The sequence below is a fragment of the Pan paniscus genome, chromosome 12 (genome assembly GCF_029289425.2).
Source record: "Pan paniscus chromosome 12, NHGRI_mPanPan1-v2.0_pri, whole genome shotgun sequence".
Lineage (NCBI taxonomy): Eukaryota > Metazoa > Chordata > Mammalia > Primates > Hominidae > Pan > Pan paniscus.
Window position 1 is genome coordinate 92,924,147 of NC_073261.2, and position 22,215 is coordinate 92,946,361.

At 39.3% G+C, this 22,215-nt stretch overlaps 1 protein-coding gene and 1 long non-coding RNA gene across 5 annotated transcripts in view; both read right to left on the reverse strand.

Moving 5' to 3' along the window:
- Positions 1 to 644: 644 nt before the first annotated feature.
- LOC117979123 (uncharacterized) lies at positions 645 to 13,038 on the reverse strand. Its single transcript, XR_004669775.3, has 3 exons — positions 12,794 to 13,038; positions 11,028 to 11,388; positions 645 to 10,272 (listed from the first exon to the last, which is right to left on the reverse strand). It is a non-coding gene; the product is annotated as an uncharacterized LOC117979123 (long non-coding RNA).
- Positions 13,039 to 13,079: 41 nt separating this feature from the next.
- The window catches only part of RASGRP3 (RAS guanyl releasing protein 3), a 157,873-nt gene continuing 148,737 nt past the window's right edge, over positions 13,080 to 22,215 (reverse strand). For all 4 annotated transcript variants that reach the window (XM_063594996.1, XM_063594998.1, XM_063594995.1 and 1 more), the window contains 3 exons: positions 19,939 to 20,064; positions 19,245 to 19,603; positions 13,080 to 15,541 (listed from right to left, as the gene is read on the reverse strand). In XM_063594996.1, coding sequence (XP_063451066.1) covers positions 15,533 to 15,541; positions 19,245 to 19,603; positions 19,939 to 20,064 — 494 coding nt within the window. In that variant the 3' untranslated portion in view covers positions 13,080 to 15,532. The remainder of the gene's footprint in view (positions 15,542 to 19,244; positions 19,604 to 19,938; positions 20,065 to 22,215) is intronic.

Consider the following 22,215-nt stretch of genomic DNA (forward strand, 5'->3'; position numbering starts at 1 on the left):
AATTTGCTTCATTCTAACCCTCAATTAGTAGAAATTAGTGAAAAATTTTCTAATGAAACAAACAAAAAGTAAATTACAACCTAAAAGGATGAGCCAGGGCTTTTTAAAAAATCTCGTTTGTAATGATAATGAAATGTAATAAATTTAAATTTTGTGGTGCCACTCTTTTAAGGTTAACACCTTATCAAGTTATTTAAGTGCTTACTCTGGAAAAAATACAAGTAATGGAAAGCACTTTTCCCCTAGATACCTACTGTATAACAAACTAGGGCAATGAAATTTGTACCTATGTTAAAATTTGAGAGCAATGGGTGGATGCAACAAATACTTGACTAACAATTCATGTAAATTACCAGGAAGCAGTCTGGTACACTAGCCACGTAATGTTGAGCAAGTTATTTAACCCATCATATTCCAATCTCTAAAGTGAAAGTAATTCCCACCTTCTTAGAAGAGCTGGGAGGATTAAATGTGATGATCCGTATAAAATACCACAATGTATAGCACATAATATACACTCAGTGTTTACTATCAATACAGAGGTAACTAATATTCAGGAACTTCCTAAGCACAATCTTAGGGAGAAATCTCTTTACTCCTCCTGTTTCAGATTTGGAACAAATGTTGCAGAGAAGGGCATAGCACTCAATTATTTCCCCTTCCTACAACTTGAAAACAGCCTAAGATATCCTGAGTACCCAGACATAAAGAATCTATGATGGGCAATCGGCTATGCATCTTTTTGCTTTTTTTTTTTTTTAAACTGTACAACATGATGTTCAAATTTGCTTTTGTATTCTAGCTTTTTTTCTAATAAATGGTTTTCCATAGTATTCAGTGTGTGACTGTGTAGAATAGAGCTGCTCTGTAAGAGCATTATTAAGGACAACAAAGGGAGTGAGCTGAAGATTGGGCGACTTCGCTCATTGGCTCATGTTACAGATTTTTTCTTTCTTTTTTTGAGACAGAGTCTCGCTCTGTCACCCAGGCCGGAGTGCAGTGGTGCTATCTTGTCTCACTGCAACCTCTGCCTCCCGGGGTTCAAGAGATTCTCCTGCCTCAGCCTCCTGAGGAGGTGGGACTACAGGCACGTGCCACCACGCCGGCTAACTTTTTGTGTTTTAGTAGGGACAGTTTTTCACTGTATTGCTAGGATGATCTCGATCTCCTGGTGTCGTGATCCACCCGTGTCGGCCTCCCAAAGCACTGTGATTACAGGCGTGAGCCACCATGCCCAGCCACAATTCTTTTTATGTCCCTTTAGAACATTCCCTCTCATTGGTCACACTTTTATTTTCCCATCAAAAACAAAATAGGCTGGGTGCAGTGGGTCATACCTGTAATCCCCGCACTTTGAGAGGCCAAGGTTGGAGGATCACTTGAGGGCAGGAGTTCAAGACCAGCCCAGCCAACATAGCAAGACCCCATCTCTAAAAAAAAAAAAAATTTTTTTTTTTTTTTTAATTAGCCAGGCATGGTGGCACATGCCTGTAGGCAGGAGGATCACTTAGGCCCAGGAGTTTGAGGCTGCAGTGAGCTATGATTGTGCCACTGCACTCCAGCCTTGGCAACAGTGAGAACTTGTCTCTAAAAAATAAAAACATGGCCGGGAGCGGTGGCTCACCTGTAATTCCAGCACTTTGGGAGGCCGAGGCAGGCGGATCACCTGAGGTAGGAGTTCGAGACCAGCCTGGGCAACATGGCGAAACCCTGTCTCCACTAGAAATACAAAAATTAGCCGGGCATGGTGGTGTGCACCTGTAATCACAGCTATTTGGGAGGCTGAGGCAGGAGAATCGCTTGAACCCGGGAAGGGGAGGTTTCAGTGAGCCAAGATCAGGCCGCTGCACTCCAGCCTGGTTAACAGCGAGACTCCATCTCAGAAAAATAAAAATAAAAAATAAAAACACAATAAGAAGATAGAATGATGCCTATGATTTAGCATAGTGTTTTCCAAAATGGAATAAGGAATAGTGCATGAAGTCACTGCAAGAGATATGCTGCTAAGTCAAGTAAATTTAAGCAAGGGAATCGGTTTCTACATCATCTTCCACAGTTACTTTTTCCCAAAACTAGCTGAGAAAACAACTTTTCCCAATTTACATAAAGAAGGCATTCTAACCCTTTAAATCCATTTGTATTGTATGTATTTCCCTTAAGGATCAAATTGACCTGTCTGGGGATATTCTGAATTCAGACCAACTAAAACAATATAGGTTAGTGATGTGGGTTGTTTTCAATATAACCAAAATATTTTATGAAATCCAAATCTATTAAGATAAACTAGATAAAATAGGTAAACTGATATGTGACTTCTTTCACATTCAGTGACCTCTATGCAATAAGCTAGTTAAAACCTATGCTATCAAATCATGTCATGAAATATTTATTCCAATCACAGTCAATGCTCATTTCATCTTATTGCAAACAATAAACATTTAAATTTATGATGAAATATTTTGTATATAAACTTTAAAACAATCAGGTAAGCACAAGGGCTTAAAGACCACTAATTTGGTAAATGCCTTTATGTGTGTCTGAGGGATACTTCATTATAATGCACTGTCCCAGACCAGAGAGGGGTTTCTCTGAATATGGTATACCAGATCAACCTTTTTCAGACTATAAGCTCTACCATTTTCTGTGATAGAACACCACCTTCGAAGTCATTTTAGCTACAGGAAAAATAAAAGTGATGGAAAGAGGATTGTATTAGGAGTTTTTAAAGGCTTCTTGTCTCAGTTCTGCTAATAACTAGTTCTGGGTTTTTCTATTTCATTAAGTGATTATCAAAAGGATAGCTGCACATTCTGCTGCAGTCAGTCCTCACATTTGTCATTGTTACCTTGCCTCCCTTTGTTCCTCTGTGACATAGACCCTAAGGAGGATCCATACCGTTCTGTTACTATTATTATTAATATTATTATTTAATTTTTTTTTTGAGATGGAGTTTCACTCTTGTTGCCCAGGCTGGAGTGTACTGGTGTGACCCCGGCTCACTGCAGCCTCCACCTCCTTGGTTCAAGTGATTATCCTGCCTCAGTCTCCCGAGTAGCTGGGATTACAGGTGCCCGCCACCATGCCTGGCTAATGTTTGTATTTTTAGTAGAGACGGGGTTTCACCATGTTGGCCAGGCTGGTCTTGAACTCCTGACCTCAAGTGATCTGCCCACCTCGGCCTCCAAAAGTGCTGGGATTACAGGCTTGAGCCACCACACCCAGCCATATTATTATTTAATTTTTAAATGGTTATTCATAGTTCAGAATTCAAAATGAAAAAAAAAGTTATTCAATGAGCTCATCTTCTCACTTTTGCCCCTCAGCCACACAGTTCCCCTCCCAAACACAATAATTTATTAGGTATGTGGTGTTGTCCTCTCTCAGAGATGTTTTAAACATATAAAGGGAATAGATATATTCATTATTTCCCTCATTTGTATACTGATGATGACATATAATACATAATGTTTTACATCTTGGTTGTTTTTAAAAAATTTATCTTGGAGACTTCCTATCAATTTATATAGAGTTTCTTCTTTGTTTAAAACATCTGAATGGTATTACATTGTATGGATATAACTATTTAACTAGGTCTATCTTAATAGATTTTTGGTTATTTCCAGTTATTTCCAATCCTGAACAATACCCTTGTGAAAAACCTTGTTTACTTGTAATTTCTCTTATGTCTAAATATAGCTTGAGAGATCACAAGTAAAAGCATGGATTCCGGACACAGACTGCTGGGGTTCGAACCCTGGCTCTACTTATGAGGTGTGTGTCTCTGGGCCTGTTACTTAACTTCTCTGCCTGAGGTTCCTCATCAGTAAGAACTTTAAGGTTAGTGCAGAGATTTGGTGACACGCCCTGTGTAAACTACTTAGAACAGTGGCTGACATAAGCTGTAACTAGTAGTTACTGCTATTACTACTATTGTTATTGTCATTCTCATTTTCTTTAGGACAAATTCCCATATATGGACTTACTAGGTCAAAAAGAAAGAACGTTCCTAATCTTTATGGATGGCCAAAATGGTCTCCATCAAGGATATACAAATTTACATTCCCAGTAGTGATGTATGAATAGAATGTCTGTTTCTCGCACTTGTGCCAAGAGAGTATTCACATTTTTTTAGTCTGATGAGTGAAACTGTTACACAGTGTAGTTTTGTTGTTTTGTTTGTTTTTAAACAGAGTCTCACTCTGTCACCAGGCTGGAGTGCAGTGGCGTGATCAGGGCTCACTGCAGCCTCGACCTCCCCAGGCTCAGGTGATCCTGCTGCTTCAGCTTCCCAAGTAGCTGTGCACCACCACGCCCAGCTAATTTTGTATTTTTGATAGAAATGGAGTTTTGCCACCAGCCTGCTGCCCAGGCTGGTCTCAAACTCCTGGACTCAAGCCATCCGCCCACCTCGGCCTCCCAAAGTGTTAGGATTATAGGCGTGAGCCACCACTACCAGCCCACAGTGTGGTTTTAAGTTGCACTTCTTCTTTGTGAGGGATGTGACATGGTTTTATGAATCCCTTGGATTTATTTTGGATTGTCCACTTAATTCATTTGCTCATTTTATTTGAAACCAGGACATTAGATTTCTTATGAATTTGTAGCTCTTTATATATTAGGTAAGTTAGCTCTGTGTTAGTGATAGGATTTGAAAATGTTTTAAAATATTTTTGTCTGTTTTTAACTTTTGGTACAATAAGCCAATCAGACTTTTTATATCGCAGATTTTTGTCAGTCTTCTTTCTTATGGCTTCTGGGAACTGTGTCGCACTTAGAAAGGCTTCCCCTGTCCAAGACAGTAATTAAAAATAATTTTCATGCTGTTCATTTCTATGGTTCTATTCCTTTCCATTTAAATTACTCATTCATTTGGAATTATCATGGTATAAGTTTTCTGTTTTTTGTTTTTTTGAGGTACAAATTCAAATTTATTTTAAGATTGCTACCCAATTGTCTCAAATCGTTCATTGAGTAATATTGTTTTCTGAAATGTTATGAGATGCCTACTTTAGCATATGTTTAATTACTATATTGCTGCTTCTGTTTCTGGACTTGCTGTTCTATCTATGCAGGCATCTGTAATACAGTATTTTACTTGTTGAGACTTTATGTTTTAATATCTGGCAGGGCTAATTAATCCTCATTACTCTTGTTCAGATATTTCCTAGCTATTTGTGTTTGGATTTCCTCCATGCATTTTAAAATCAATTTGGTAATGCCAAAAACAAAATCTTCTTAGTGTTTTTGGGGAATCACAGTATTAAATTCAAAGGTTAACTTGAAGAGAACTGAAATCTTCATGATGACTTCTTCCTAAGAACTTGAAGGCTTTCCATTCCTTTCAGTCTTCTTTTGTGTCTCTCGTGAACATTTTAAAATTTTCTTCATATAGCTTGCTTGTTTCTTAAGTTTATTCCTTGATATTTTGTCTATTTTTGTCACTGGTCTTTTATTTATGTTTTCTAACTGATTGCTGTCTACATTATGAAAACTGTTGGTCTATTAATTTAATGCACAGCTACCTTGTTGATTTTTCTTACTGTTTGTAGTAAGTTTTCAGTTGATTTTCTTGGGTTTCTAGGTATAGGATTATATTACAGTAATAATTTTGCCTACTTTTAAATATACATCTATTTTCTTGTTTATTTATTTGTAGTGTCTAGTACCTCCAAGGCAATGTTAGATAATCATGATGACAAGCCTTGTTATCTTAGACAAGTTCTTAGTATAAATGCTTGCATTATTCCCTCATTAACAATCTGGGGTGGAGCATGGTACCTCATGCCTGTAATGCCAGCACTTTGGGAGGCCAAGGCAGGCGGAGCCCAGGAGTTAGAGACCAGCCTGGGCAACATGGCGAAATCCTGTCTCTACCAAAAAAGATACAAAAATTAGGTAGGGCATGGTAGAGGCACCTGTAGTCTCAGTTACTCAGGAAACTGAGGTGGAAGGATTGCTTGAGCCCAGGAGGCAGACGTTGCAGTCAGCTGAGATCATGCCACTGCACTCCAGCTTGGGCAACAAAACGACACTCTGAAAAAAAAATTTTTTTTGTAAGGGATCATGATGGTTTTAGGGTTGAAATAGATATATTTTAATCATTTTTAGAAATTTTTATTTTGACTTTTAAGAATTTTTAAATCAAAATATATGTTGAATTCTGTCAAACATTTATTTAGTATTTATTATGATCATATAGTTTTATTCTTTTTATATTATTAGCATACTTATATTCATAAATATATGAATATTGAGCCATTCTTGAATTTCTACTAAGAATTTTCATATTTGTACTGTATTTACAGCATTCTGATTTGCCTTGATATTCAGAAATGAGATTATTACAGTTCTCTTAATTTGGACAATTCTTACTGGGTTTTGGTATCAATGTTATATTTTCTTTTTGTTGTTGTTATTGTCGTTTTATTTTTTATTTTATTTGTTTCTTCACAAACAGTCCTATTGCAGAATAATGTTATATTCCCTTCATTTAAAAGCTTCTAGAAGTTTTTTCTTTGTGTTTTAAAACAATGTAAGTTACACTGAAATTATCTACACTTTAAAAATTCAATAAAAATTTTCTGAGCCTGATGGTAATTTTGGACAATAGCTCTTCAATAACTGTACTTTTTTTTTAATTCTTTTTTTTTTTTTTGAGACGGAGTCTTGCTCTGTAGCCCAGGCTGGAGTGCAGTGGCGCAGTCTCGGCTCACTGCAAGCTCCGCCTCCTGGGTTCATGCCATTCTCCTGCCTCAGCCTCCCAAGTAGCTGGGACTACAGGCGCCCACCACCACGCCCGGCTAATTTTTTTGTGTTTTTAGTAGAGACGGGGTTTCACCATGTTAGCCAGGATGGTCTCAATCTCCTGACCTCGTGATCCACCCGCCTTGGCCTCCCAAAGTGCTGGGATTACAGGCGTGAGCCACCATGTCTGGCCTTTTTTTTTTTTTTTTTTTTTCTAATTCTTAGATCAGTTTTTGTAAATTATATTTTCCTAGAAAATTATTCACTTGTGGTTTGTATTTTTTGGCTTGGATTTGAGAAGTTTAGCCATTTATTTGTACTGTTTCTTGTCTATGAACGTATTTAAGACTAAAACTTTTTCTCTGAGTAGTGCTGAGGCTGAATCTTGTAGTTATTCTGATCTGTATTTTCATGATCATTTGCTAGACTTTGATTTCCTCTCTTATTCAAGAGTTCTTTAGAAGAGGTAGGTTTTGTGTTGTTTTGTTTTCATTTCTGAACTTTAGCTACTTCATTTTTCTAGTTTTGCTCTCAAGTTCTAATTTTATGGCATTACAGCATAATTTCCTCTGTATTATTTCGCAGGATTGAAACTTGATATTTCTCTTGTGGCCTAATCTGTGGTCAATTTTTGTGGCTGTCTTACTGAAGATGGAACAGGAGATGTATCTTTGTTTTCAAAGGACAGAGTTCACTATGTACATTTATCAATTGTAGCATCATGGTTTAGAGTACAGACTCTGGAGCCAGATTGATGAGAACCAAACGTCAGATTCACTACTGTGATCTTATGCAAATTACTTCATTTCTCTGTGCCTCAGTTTCTTCATCCGTAAAATGGCTAATGGCTATAATAATAGCATCTACCTCTTTGGGTGTTGAGAGGACTCAATGCATTAATATGTGCAAAATATCTTGAACAGTGTCTGGAATGGAATAAATACTATATATGTTTTAGCTGTTGTAAGTATTTAGATCTACCTTGTTAATTAGTTCTAGAGCAGCATCACTGTCTTAATTGAAATATAATACAGGCCACACATTCAATTTCAAGTTTAAAGTAACTGTGTTAAGGAAGTTTTTTAAAAGTGAAATTTTATTTAACCCATTATATAAAAACCATTATTTTACATATATCAATAGAAAAAATTATTAACAACTTATTTACCTTCTTTGTTTTGTGCTATTTGAAATCTGGCATATTTTGTACTTACGGCACCTGTCAATTTGGACTAGTCATATTTCAAGTGCTCGTTAGCCACATGTACCTAGTGGTTACCGTGTTGAATGGCACAGGTCTAAGCGCCTTATTTTTTGTGTACTTGGTACTTGGTTATATCATGAGCTGAGTGAGAAGATAATACATATTTTATACCACTAATATATTTCTGTGTATCTTTGAATAATCTATTCTTTTTGTTCTGTAAATGATGATGCTCTATAATTTGGTACAAAGATATTCATAATTATATTTTGATTGTGATCTGTATCCATTAGCATTAAAATGGGCCTACTTTTGTCTCCTTTTTTTTTTTGAGACGGAGTTTCTCGCTCTGTCCAGGCTGGAGTGCAGTGGTGCAGTCTCGGCTCACTGCAAGCTCCGCCTCCCGGGTTCACGCCATTCTCCTGCCTCAGCCTCCCGAGTAGCTGGGACTACAGGCACCTGCCACCACGCCCGGCTAATTTTTTTGTATTTTTAGTGCAGACGGGGTTTCACCTTGTTAGCCAGGATGGTCTCGATCTCCTGACCTCGTGATCCACCTGCCTTGGCCTCCCGAAGTGCTGGGATTACAGGTGTGAGCCACCGCGCCGGGTCCATTTTTGTCTCTTTTAGTGCCTTTTTTTTTTTTTTTTTTTTTTCGAGACAGAATTTTGCTCTTGTTGCCCAGGCTGGAATGCCATGGCGCGATCTCAGTTCACCACAACCTCCACCTCCCGGGTTCAAGTGATTCTCCTGCCTCAGCCTCCCCAGTAGCTAGGATTACAGGCATGCGCCACCTCGCCTGGCTAATTTTGTATTTTTAGTAGAGATGGGGTTTCTCCATGTTGGTCAGGCTGGTCTCAAACTCCCGACCTCAGGTGATCCGCCTGCCTCGGCCTGCCAAAGTGCTGGGATTACAGGCGTGAGCCACCGCGCCCAGCCTTTTTTTGTGCCTTTTGCCTTGAATTTAATTTTGTGTGATACTATATTTATGATCAATGTTTTCTTTCTGCTTGCGTTTGTTTGGTATATATTTGCCCATTTAAAAAAGTTTTCAGCCACCTGAATCACTTTACAGCAGGTCTCTTGTGCACAGCATAGAATTGGGGTTTTTTGGTGGTGGTGTTATCAGTCTGAGTACCCTTTAAAAAAAAGTGAGTTTAGCCCATTTATATAACAGATGTTTGAACTTAGTTCTCTTATATATAAGTTCTGTTTTCTGTTTTTATAACTTTTAACTTTCGTATAGAGTCTCTTTGCTTTGGTTTTTTGCATTTACTCTGATATTTAGGAAGACTTAAAATTTTGCTGTAATGTGGACCTTTATAACTATGTAGAATTGCCTTCACCTTACACTTCTTTAGAAAGAATTACAAAAAAAAAGAAGGGACCTAAAACCTGGAAATGAGGCAGAAGATGGCTGTATGTCCTCGGGTGTCATTCTGCAGCAGTGTCTGACAAGCCTGCTTGAGAGCCATCTGTCTTTCTAGAAGCAGTTCTCAAGTTCAGTATCCAACTAGCATCATCCGCGCCAGCATCACCTGGGAACTTAGAAATGCAAGTTCTCAGGCCCCACCCCAGACCAACAGAATCAGAAACTGTGAATGAGGCCCAGCAATCTGTGCTTTAACAAACCTTCAGGTGACTCTGATGCATGGACAGTGGTTCTCAGCCAGTAGCAATTTTGTCACTTAGGGGACATTTGGAAATGTCTGAAGACATTTTTGGTTATAAAGGAAGTGCTAATGGTATCTAGAAGGCAGAAGCCAGGGAGGCTGTTAAATACCCTACAGCGCACAGGACAGCCCCCTTCCCACTTCCCAACAAAGAATTCTCTGTCCCCAAATGTCAATAGTACAGAGATATAGGAACCTTCTTTACAGGAATGTATTTTTGTTTCATTTACTATTTACTATGGATTAGGGCTCAGTTTCTAACTTCCAGAAAATGGGTAAGATACAACAGATTTTTATCGGGTAGAGGTGTAAATTATTTCCGTCTAGTAGAGAAGATAACCTCAAAGATTATGGTTTAATTGCCTTGTAGGATATTATATTCATGTGTGCTGTGTAGCAAAATACCCTAATACCTAATAACATAAAACAATAAGCATTTATTATTACCTTGATTTCGGTGAGTCAGGAATTCATTAAGTAGCTTTAATTATTGGAAAAACAATTTTCATATGCTCTGTAGCAATTTTGTTTTCTGGTGAGTTTTCTGACATCTGTTTAACTGTCCTTTTTTTTTTTCTTCTCATATCCCCTTGGTTTTGGTTTTACCTCTGTTTTAATTTTGAGCTTTTATTCAAAATCTGTGGGAAGTTCCTGTAGGGAAGGAACCAGAGTAGAGTTCAGGCCAGGTGAAATTTCTCTTATTATCCTAGGTTTTGACTGTGAGTTCAATTAGTCTTAACATCTTGCTGGGCACTGGCAACTATGGAATTTTTTGTTTTTTTTCATCATAAAGAGCCTCTGGCATTCTGCTGTCACAGAGACAGATTGCTTCTAGCAAATATTTCTTGTCAGTGTGCCCTGGCTCTCCTGCTTCTCAGAACCAAACAGGCCCAGGAAGCTCCTGCCACCAGCTAATATATCCTTGTTTCTTCTGTTGTAAATGAAGATTGAGGATTTGCACTTCAGAGTGTGCCCTTCTCTCTGAGCGGGATATTTGCTGCCGCCGGGTGTGTGTGTTTGCGTGTGTGTGTGCGCGTGTGTGTGTGTTAAGATATTTGCTGCCACCTGGTGTGTGTGTATGTGTGTTTTGAGGCAAAGCCTCACTCTAGGCTGGGGTGCAGTGGCGTGATCTTGGCTCACTTGCAACCTCTGCCTCCCGGGTTCAAGCGATTCTCCTGCCTCAGCCTCCTGAGTAACTGGGATTACAAGTGCGTGCTGCCATGCCTAGCTAATTTTTGTATTTTTACTAGAGACGGGGTTTCACCATGTTGACCAGGCTGGTCCTGAACTCCTGGCCTCAAGTGATCCACCCACCTTGGCCTCCCAAAGTGCTGGGATTACAGGCATGAGCCACAGCACCCAGCCTATACTCCATATTTAAATCTTTCCAGTTGTCCCCCAAATACCTGCTTTACTTTTCTTTTCTTTTTTTTTTTTAATCCAGACAGTGTCTCGCTCTGTTGCCCAGGCTGGAGTGCAGTGGTACAATCATAGCTCGCTGCAGCCTTGAACTCCGGTGTTTAAGTAGTCTTCCTGCCTCAGCCTCTCAAAGCACTGGGACCATAGGCGTGAGCCACTGCTTTCTTCAAAATTTGACCCAGAATCCAATCAAGGTTTGTAACATCGCATTTCACTGTTGTGTTTCATTCAATCTTTTCTGATCCAAAATTGCCCTTTCCCTCCTTTTTCTGTTCGTGATATTTTATTTTTGAAGTGTTCAGGCCAGTTGCTTTGTAGAATACTCCAAGTAATTCCTTCCTCATGCTCCTGTGGATAAACTGCATGTCACTTAGATTCTGAATGGGTACGAATTCCAACGTGATAGGCTAGTAACATTTTTGAAAGACAAGATAAAGTAATCATTTTTGTTTGAGGTCTGAGGGCTCTCTAGACTTAGGCCAGCAGGTTTTGGATGCAGCCAGGAGGAAGCCATTTCCTGATTAAGCCTTAAATGCCAAGTAGTTTCCTATACTTACCCACCTTCAATAGTTGTAAAATACATTCCAGTTATCAAGTAAATGCTTTTTATTTTAAAAAGTAATGTTGGTTTTCCTCCTGTCTCCCTGTGTAAACTAATAAATTCTTTTAAGAGGCAACCTTTTGAATATATTTATATTTTATCCCATTTATGTATACCCAATATATGGATTTTTCTCTAACCTCATTTACATTTTACTCATTTGGTTTCTTAATCTTGCAGGCTTGTTTTCAAACAGGACAAGACTAGTCAGTGTTTGTTACAATCAAACCAGAACTAATCCTACACACACATAGTGCCAGAAATAAGAAAATCTCTTTTGACTATTTTCATTAATACTTCTGTTTAATCTTTTTTTCTTTTTTTTTTTTTTTTTTTTGACAGAGTCTTGCTCTTTTGCCCAGGCTGTAGTGCAGTGGCGCCATCTCAGCTCACTGCGAGCTCTGCCTCCTGGGTTCACGCCATTCTCCTGCCTCAGCCTCCCAAATAGCTGGGACTACAGGTGTGCACCACCATGCCCGGCTAATTTTTTTTTGTATTTTATTACAGACGGGGTTTCACCATGTTAGCCAGGATGATCTCGATCTCCTGACCTTGTGATCTACCCGCCTCGGCCTCCCAAAGTGCTGGGATTACAGGCATGAGCCACCATAAATCTTTTTTTTAACAGAAAATTTAGTTAAATATTGGGTTTAGAGCCTCCAAATATACAGCCATATAATATAGAGAAAATCTGGGCTCTTGAGACAGTTTTAGAGAAGAATCCTGCTTAATTGCAAAATAATAATAACATAAGGTCTTTGCAAATACTTTTACATATATTATCTGACTTGATCTTTACCAAAACTCTATGAGGTAGTTGAAGAGGGTGGTGAAATCTCTTTTTTTCAAATGAAGAAATTGAGGGCTCAAATAGATGTACCTGACTTGCCCAGGATTCCATGACTGTAAGCAGCCAAGATGAGATTTCAGTCTGGTTGGGAATTGCGTGCTAAAGGTACACTTTTGTGGTACAGTTTCACTGAATTGATCTCCTCAGTCATTCTAGAGCTTTATATATTTTGGCAAAATTCACATATTTATCTTAGGAATAATTAAGCTTCCTGCCATCAATAACAGTTTGACGTTCTCTTCTGCAGAAGTCCTGCCTTCATTTTTAAATTGCAAACTCCTCTGTCCATTGTAGAAACTTACCATGAAAATCTGGGCACATTATTGCTTCAAGGGATATCCACTCAACACAAGGGTTCAAATAACCAATCATGGCTCCTATGGTTTAGGCAGGTCTGAGAAAGCATCAGTCAATTTGTAGATGCTCCAATGAAGATGCAATTGAAGCATTTAATAAATCCTGCCTTCATACCTCATTTTCATTGTTAAGAAGAGTTTACTTTTGTTTTTCCTTTCAATTTTCAGGGCGGCAGTGATCATCAGACCTACAAAATGAAGGTGAGGAGGAGTCAATTGTGATTGTTCTTTTTGCCCCATCGTGGATATGCCTATTTTATTTTACTGATGATGGGAAATTGATAGATTGGAAACATCAGAGTCACTGGTTGTCAGTAAATGATATAATCATAATTATAAGGCAGTTTTGTTATAGACTTAAATTAGTCTTCAGCAAAGTAATAATGGGGGGGTGTGCGTGTGTGTGTGTGTGTATATATATACAGTAAGTAAGTCCTCACTTAACATGGTCTGTAGATTCTTGGAAATAGCAACTTTAAGTCAAATGAAGTGTTCAAACTGGTCCTCCACAAGGTAATTTCATTCAATTTCCTTTCATTACAACGTTGATGAGAAAAAAAGTTGGTCTTGTTATAGTTGTTTCAAGACCAACTTTAAGTTGTTAAAGTAGCAGTTTCCAAGAATCTATGGACAAATGAGGACTTACTGTGTATATACACACACAATATACAGGCCCATATGTAATTTATATATGTATATACATAGTTATTCTTTTTTATTTTTTACTCAAGTTACATTTAATATCTTTATCACAGGAAGGCTGACAATATAAAACTTCCTATGTATGAAAACTCAAAAATAACCAAAGTGGCAAGTGAATAATTCCTTTGAGAAGCAAAAGAACAGTACAATGTTTATTAACACGTTTCTTCCTGAATTTTCTTCAATTTTTTTAAACACACAAAAAGCTTTTCTGTACTTAGATTGCTGTTTGCTGTTTTTAATGTTGTTAACATGCATATCATTGCATTTATGGATAGTAGTAGATAGTGTAATATACATGAAACCAACATCTAGGGATGGCTGCCTTCTGAGTGCTTTACAGATGGCACGTTCTCTTATTATCCAGCTTAATCACAGCTCCTTCAACTGATAACTTCACATCATCTGCAGTATTTCCAATCTGTAAATCTGGTTGGCACAAGTTGGTTTTAGCATATTTGGAACCGTATTTTAAATCACTGGAACTACTTTGCCTTAATGCCCATGAGCTGTCAGCTCCCAAGGGCTAAGACCAAGTTTTTCTTAACTTTGTGCATATAGCGTGGGACCTGCCCAGAACAGGTACTCAACAATTTTGCTGAGCAGAACTGTCCTCAATGGAGTAAAGAAAGGAGAAAGGCTTTACTGAAGACTGCCCCAAATACAAACAAATTCCATTTTAAATGGAATATATACACTTTAGCCCCCAAATGCAGACCAGTGCACCTCTGTGTAGTTTCCGACTAGTCACCTGGTAATAGATCATTCCTGTCATTCACAGGCTCAGTCCCAGCTCTATTTTTCAGTATCTTGAATCAAGTTCTCTCTCCTCTAATCATGGAAGAAGAAATAGACCCATAACTAGTTATTTTGGGTAAATGGGAGCTATTTAAAAGATTGATATTTTAAAAGCTTAAATGAAATGTTAATCAAATATGATTTATGATTATTTTCTTTCTATGAGTATTCTTTCTTTAATTGTGGAAGGCAGTTTCTTAGGAAGAGAACAAGGGTTCTCTTTTACAACCAAAAGTTTGGTGGTGGTTTTTTTTCACAAAATTATTGAGTTTAAAAAAATTGATGGTTGTTTTGCATTTCACCTAGTAGCTTATTCAATGGTTTGTTTTTCTGCTAAATGTTAACCGTCAAAACTTGAATTAATTTCTTAATTGCTATTTCTACTTCAGGAATCTTAAGAAAGATGGCTTAACCCAGTCAGAAGGGACAAGCATAATTTTCTTCCATGGCTATTGTAAGTAAGTATTAGGAGAGCTTTCACGACCATGCTATAGCTTCCTAGTGACGCAGAATTGGTAAGACTTGTGTGATATATACATGTGTGACTTGTTACATATCATAGCAACTGTATAGTGGGAAGGATGTAAACAGTTTCTCCTTGCAGTTGACCATCATTAGAAAAATCACTGCATTCCAGTGTCTGATGAGCTTCCTAGTCCTCAGGAAAATGTTAAGTTCTGGTCTCATCCAAAAAGCACTCCAAGAAAAACAAAACAAAACAAAACAAGAAAAACAAAAAAATGAAAAAAAAACCCTCTAAATAAACTCCTTGTTAACTGTTCCCTGCCACAGCACACACAAAAGTTTATAAAAATATTGAAAGGATAGTCTCACAAAAAAAGCGAAGTCTGAATTTACAGACTGAGTATCAAGTACATGCAAAAAAGCTTTCATTTCACCCGTATATAAATGGTCTAGAGAAAGATACATGAGAAAAGTACTGACTACATAACACAGTCTTTGTGGCACTTAACTAGGGGTAGGGGAGGAGGAAATAAATAGTTCATAGTTAGGGTCAATTCTCTGTCCCATAGTCCAAACATGGAGATCCCACAGTGTCCCAAGGCAGTAAACATCCAGGTATCTTTCCAGATAACTTCCTGAGAGTCAGAGCTTTCTTCAGAGTTTCTCGTCTTGCCCCTTCCGAAAGCCAACATTCTTGCCTTCAGTTTCCGCAGCCTGAAGTCAGCCATCCTGAAACACAAATTGGAACCTATTGCATGGCTGGATCTCATGTAACAAAATAAGAGTGTTCCTAGAAGGCAGTTTTTCAGATGACTTTGAGGGAACATCTGAAATGATCAGTACCTTGTAGTCTCAGGATTTAGTGGGAATTAGGAGATCATGTAGGTAGCTGGGTGCAGTGGCTCACACCTATAATCCCAGAGCTTTGGGAGGCTGAGGTGGGAGGATCACTTGAGGCCAGGAGTTCAAGACCAGCCTGGTAAATATAGCAAGACCCCGTCTCTACAAAAAATTAAATAAAAACCAGCTGGGTATGGTGGCATATGCCTGCAGTCCCAGCTACTTGGGAGGCTGAGATGGGAGGATCACTTGAGCCCAGGGGTTCGAGGCTGTGGCGAGCTATGACTGTACCACTGCAGTCCTGCCAGGGGGACAGTGAGATCTTGTCTCAGAAAAAAAAAAAAAAAAAAGAGAGAGAGAGAGATCATGTAGTTCACCCAGCATATGAACTCTTAAAGACTCCAATATGGAGTCCAACTAGGATGTTGACCTTAAAGGGTGTACCACAAATCATTAGTCCCTTGAAATGGTCCTTGTTAAAAGGTTTCCCTCTTAGAAATCCACAGTGTAAATTAGTGCAAGAGGGCACTGAGAAAATCTGTAAATCTACATATGTATATGTACATATGTATGACTATGTATATTACATATATTCATAAACATATTCCATTTTATTTAGTCAGCATTTCCCAACCCTTTTATGATAAGTATTTGTTGACTAAATTTAATTTAGTAGAAGATAAAGGAAAACAAAAGAAGAAGTTTAAAGGAAATACATGTATTCTTAGTGCCAAGAGAGTAATCTTGAACTGTTCTGACATGTAGTGGTCATTGGGGAGATGACATACACTGCCACAGAAAATGTTCATACCCTTATATTTTAAAATGAGCGTAAATCCTGGAACTCCGTTGGAGGAAATACACAGATTACAAACACAAGTACCTTTTCTGTGTTCTACAGTCTTTAACTACAGGACTCACAAACATCATCTGATACTAAATAATAAATGTGTAGGTCAGTGCTCCTAATGCCATTTATTGGTCTTGCCTGGCAGAAAAAAAAAAATCTTAAATTTGCAAACTCCTTTGTCTACATATTCAACCGCTGGGTATAATTTTGTCATTTTTTTTTTCCCTTCTTCCTTATTCCCTAAACAGAGCAAATATCTCATTTGTTACTGATTTGAATGGTACTGGAACTGTATACCGTATATGTGCATTTCATATAAGAGCATACTTCCTTCATTAATTAGCACAGATGAAATTAAATACTTGTGGTCAGTGAACCATCCCTGTGCTTTAAGAGATAAAAACACAGCTGGGCGCGATGGCTTACATCTGTAATCCTAGCACTTTGGGAGTTTGAGGCAGGTAGAATACCTGAGGTCAGGAGTTTGAGACCAGCCTGGCCAGCATGGTGAAACCCTGTCTCTATTGAAAATGCAAAAATAAGCCGGGCATGGTGGCACATGCCTGCAGTCCCAGCTACTCGGGAGGCTGAGGCAGGAGAATCGCTTGAACCTGGGAGGCAGAGGTTGCAGTGAGCTAAGATTGTGCCACTGCACTCCACCCTGGGTGACAGAGTGAGACTCCGTCTCAAAGAAAAAAAAAAAAGAAAGAAAAGAGATAAGAACACAGAAAGGATAAGAGAACATTTGAATATAAAAGTTCAATTTCCAGGAAACAAAATTAAATTTTTTTAAAAACCCAGATACTTGTTTATATTTCCTTATAGAGATTAATGATCAGGATACCTTACCTATTTGATTGTCTTACACCCAACAGGCTGTGAATTTCTCCTAACTCAGAAGCACAGTTTTTAAGTAACTTGAACTGTGAAAGGCCAATAGTAATGAGCTCATGGCCAATTTCACTGTTTGTTAAACAAAAGCAGGTTCTCCTCTGAATTCAGAGATGCCCACAAGGTGGGCACCATCCTGAGCACTCTGGTAGGCGTCCTACCATCTACCTGGAGAAGCTCTTTTTCTGACATTCCAGGGGCAGCTACAGCACCCACGGAAACAGCCTCTGCAGGCTGAGTTAGTGTACGGGGTGACTAGACAGGAAATCCAGAAAATCTTCTTGCACAATGATTCTTTGCTTTTTTGGATCACATACCCCCAGGAGAATCTGTTTGTTTAATGCATGGACTCCTCTTCCCAGAAGTGACCGTATGTCCATGTATATTTTACACAGAGTATAAAGTACTGTCATGAACACCCTAAAGCCATTAAATAGACCTCGGGTTAAGAGCTGTTGGCACCTAATCATGATCTTTCTCTTACTCTCGTTTATATTCCCAGCTTGAACTGTGCTAGGCCAGTAAAAGAAGTAGGGGGATAGGACTGATACAGTTGTCAAGATGATCAGTGGGGGAAATGTTAAAAATAAAGTGGGCATTGCAAATCTATAGAGACAGAAAATAAATTAGTTGGCTGGGGTGAGTTGGGGGAGAATGACTGCTCGTGGGTGTAGGATTTCTTTTTGGAATAATGAAAATGTTCTAAAATTAGATTGTAGTGATGGTTGCACAACTTTGTGAGTATACTAAAAGCATACTCAAAGTATACTAAATTGCATACTTTTAAATGGGTCAGTTTCATGGCATATGAATTACATCTCAAAGCTGTTTTTAAAAGTGGATGTTATAGAAACAAAAAAAGTGTTTCAGCAGAAACTTACAATAAACCTTGTATGACCAGAGATAATGGGTGGCCTCCTTATGCACTGCCTTCAGTGAGGAAGGAACTAGGGGGATTTCTGGCTAAAGGTCACTGGAGTTTTTCTCATCATGGGAAATGTATGGAGATGTGTGTTTAGGTCTCCTGAAGAGTGGAATGTGGAGGACCACCCATAAGACTAAAGAGCACTGGCTTGATCCAGAAGGATCTCTGCCTAACCCAATATTCTGTTTATGAGAACAATTCAACAGGGTGGCAATGGCTGTCCTCCATGACATTGCTTTAAATGTTAGGAATATCATGCCAATTTTCTCAAATCCTTTCTCTTAATACACTATAGACTGTTAACTAATAAATTTATCTAACTCCATCTTGAATCAATTTCTGTGTCAGCATACTCTAACAAATTCCATCTGCATCCTACTTTGCTTTGCATGATTTTGCTCATGCAGCGGCAGAGCCTGGTTTAGAGATCCTCAAGGGCCTCGTATCTCTGATTCTCACCACCCCCTTTTCCATGATGCTGTCAAAAGCTTCTTTTGAGCAGAATGAAAAGTTTCCAATTCTCCTTTATCTAAAAGTCTTTTGCTTCTACCGCCTTTCTTGAGTCTGGGCCCTGGTTCTAGCTTGGAAAACCAAGCTGATCTGTATCGTGTACTGGTATTTTGGATATATAGTCATGGGTTTCTGGGGCATCATTTCAGTATGCACACATGACAGCCTTCACTAGGTTTCAGAACTTGATCTTGTTCAATTTTTTTAAATCATGATACTGAGATCCATAAAGAAGAAACATATGTCCAGGGTCACATAGCTAGGCAGTGGCAAGACTAAAAGTGATACATGTCTTCATTCCCAACCATTCTGCTTTCAGAACTACCAGGCTGCCCCCCCAGACCCTCTGTAACGCTCATCTCAGCACTTTCAGCCTCCTTCTTCTGGTTTTCTTTGTGGGTTGACCTAGCACTTACCTCACCATCCTGTCTGGTCTCTTCTCCTTCATCCTGGTCAAGTTCGAACTCCGTGCCCCGGTCTACAACATCCACACCAGCATGCACCCTGGGCTTCTCATTTTCCCATTTGGCAAAGCCTTTGTCCTTTGCTGCTTTGTCATGGAACTTGGATTTCATTTTAGGGAAGGTGTGGGACCCCGAGTCCCCCCAGCCAGCCTCTGACCAGACAGGTTCAGTCTGGGTGGCCTGGCTGGTGGTGGCCCTCTGTAGCCTCACAGAGATCTTGCGAGAAGAGCCTGTAACCAGTGTGATGGCTCTGCTGTCTAAATCCCTGTGTCCAGCAGTGACTCCAGGGAACTCAAACACCTCATCCTGCGCTGGAAGTGAAAAAGGATGGTGATTATTTGACATCTGACTGCTTGATAGCAAAGCATCAAGGTTAGTGCAAACAGCACGAGTCTGGCATGCAACGTTCTAGAGGAACCGACAAGGGACAGAACTCAATTAGCTGCAGGCAAGTTACATGTTCCTGAGACTAGAAAGCAGAGAGAAGCAACGATGATTCAAGGGTTTAGCCACTGCTGCTCACCCTAAAGAAGGCCTTAGCGTTTAGAGTGACTGACCGGGTTTAGACCCAGAACCTAAATGAGGTCCAAGTGTGAGGAGGCAAGCAGAAAGAGACCATGGCAGCAAAGAAAGCAGAGGGCATTACCTGGGGGCAGCGAGGGGCTTCCAGGCAGTGACCCATGACCACTGCTCAAGGAGGGCGCCCGGGCAAATCTCCTGCAGGCCAGAACCAGGAGGTCTTTGCACTGTTTGTGACAATTGGCTCCACAGTCTGAAAAATTCCAAGGGTGTCGCAGATGATTAGTGTGTCTGATGTTGATTGAGTTTCCAGGGTGGCACTTGATTTGTCAGCCCTCCCTTCCCCCACCCCAGTTTCTGTGTTGAATTTCAGAGTTGAGCTCAGGCCCATGGGGTGTGTCTAGGATCTGGAAAGGGGCCATTGGTCTGCACTTGCCTTCCTGAGGTTCCAAAAGTTCTCTTAGATTTGCTCATCTTGGTTCTGTATGCAATTGAGGACCTAATGAGCAATTGTGCCTAGGGAGTAAATAGAGTCCAGCCTGAGAGGTCAGTTGCCTTTGCCCAAAACTAAATGCAAATCAAGTGGGGTTGAGAGTCTTTCCCAGGCTTAGATGGAATCCCCACAAAGAGAGCCTAAGCCAGCATTAGGGCAAGAAGCCTCAGCTTCTAGTCTCTCCCAGGCCAACTGCCTCTGATCATTTACTGTGAGGTGTTCCTCCATTCAGCACTTGTCTGGATTTTTTTTTTTTTTTCGAGATGGAGTCTCGCTCTATTGCCCAGGCTGGGGTGCAGTGGCAGGATCTCGGCTCATTGCAAGCTCCGCCTTCCGGGTTCACACCATTCTCCTGCCTCAGCCTCCCGAGTAGCTGGGACTACAGGTGCCCGCCACCACACCCAGCTAATTTTTTGTATTTTTTAGTAGAGACGGGGTTTCACCATGTTAGCCAGGATGGTCTCGATCTCCTGACCTCGTGATCCACCCACCTCAGCCTCCCAAAGTGCTGGGATTACAGGCGTGAGCCACCGCGCCCGGCCTTGTCTGGATTTTTTTTACTCTTCTTCATTTTCCAAAACCTTTCAGGGCCAGTGATTATATCTTCTGCTTCCAACAGAACACAAGATGGGCATATGCTCAGTAAATATGTTCTATATTTGCTTATGGCTTTGAAACAGCGTGCAGCAGAGTCTGTGAAATTGCCCATTAGGATGTTTTAGATAAGACAGTAGAATGTTAATTACTACTTGGGGTAGAAAAATGTGGCCACTTCAGATGGTGGTTCACAATTATTTCCTATGATGAGGGTCCTGCACTTCACTGAGAATCATTGAATAGAGATGATCATTTCTCTCCTACCATCAAGGAGGACCTTTCTAACTATTTCCAGTACCCATTTTCCCCTAAGTGACCTTGTTTCAAATAGTCTTAATGATGTATTCAATCTATTTTAATTCGTTATTTTTTTTTCACTTTATGTGCCATTAAGAAAATACAAGAGATAATCCAAAGGTGTAATAGATTTTCATCTTTATAAAATTGCGTGTGTGTGTGTGTGTGTGTGTGTGTGTGTGTGTATTTTAGGGTATGAGGATAGAAACCAGAATAAAACTAATGACTCACTGCTGGGCAATAAGATCTTGCAGTATCTTTGCTGCTTGAAAGTAAAAATCTAAGTTAGACCGAGGCAACTGATAGAGAAGCACTAATGGGAAGGTCCCTCTGAGCACTAAACAGTGGCTTCCATTGAGATTTGGGAAGCTTTTTGTTCATGCAAAATGAGGACGAAATACTGGAAAATGACTGGAGAAAAAAGGCATCCCCGGGGAACAACATTCATCTGAAGGTATTCTGTGATTAAGATGTTTCTTTTTGTAGTTTTATTATATTTTTTCAAAAGCATTATAAGATTCTTAGAAGAACCATATAAACTGTCCACATAAAGTGTCCAGCAACTTCTTAAACAACAGCAATGTATACTTGATCATATATGTACAAGTAGCAACACATTCCTAAATGCTTAGTATACATGCATATTGCATTTGTCAAATATATTTGATTCAATTGTTTATAAACTTAATTAAATGGGAAAGATAGGGGAACGCATTCATTGAAAAGGAGAAAATTACGTTTTAAGTTTTCTCCTCGTTTTTTGTCACCATCTATGTGATTTAGTAGAGAAAGGAATAGCTAAGTGTGAGTGGGAAGAAGTGCCTGTGCATTAGAGAAATAGTGTGTAGGTGTTTTTCTTTGAAGGAAGAAGTTCTTATATTCAGTATTTTAGCTAGGCTTGTCCCACTCAGAATTCCCACCTTAACTGGATGCTGCTGATTCCAAAGAAATAGATTTATGTGTGTTGATAAGAGTGGTTTGTAACAAGCTATAAAATTCCAATTTTAGCTCTCCAAA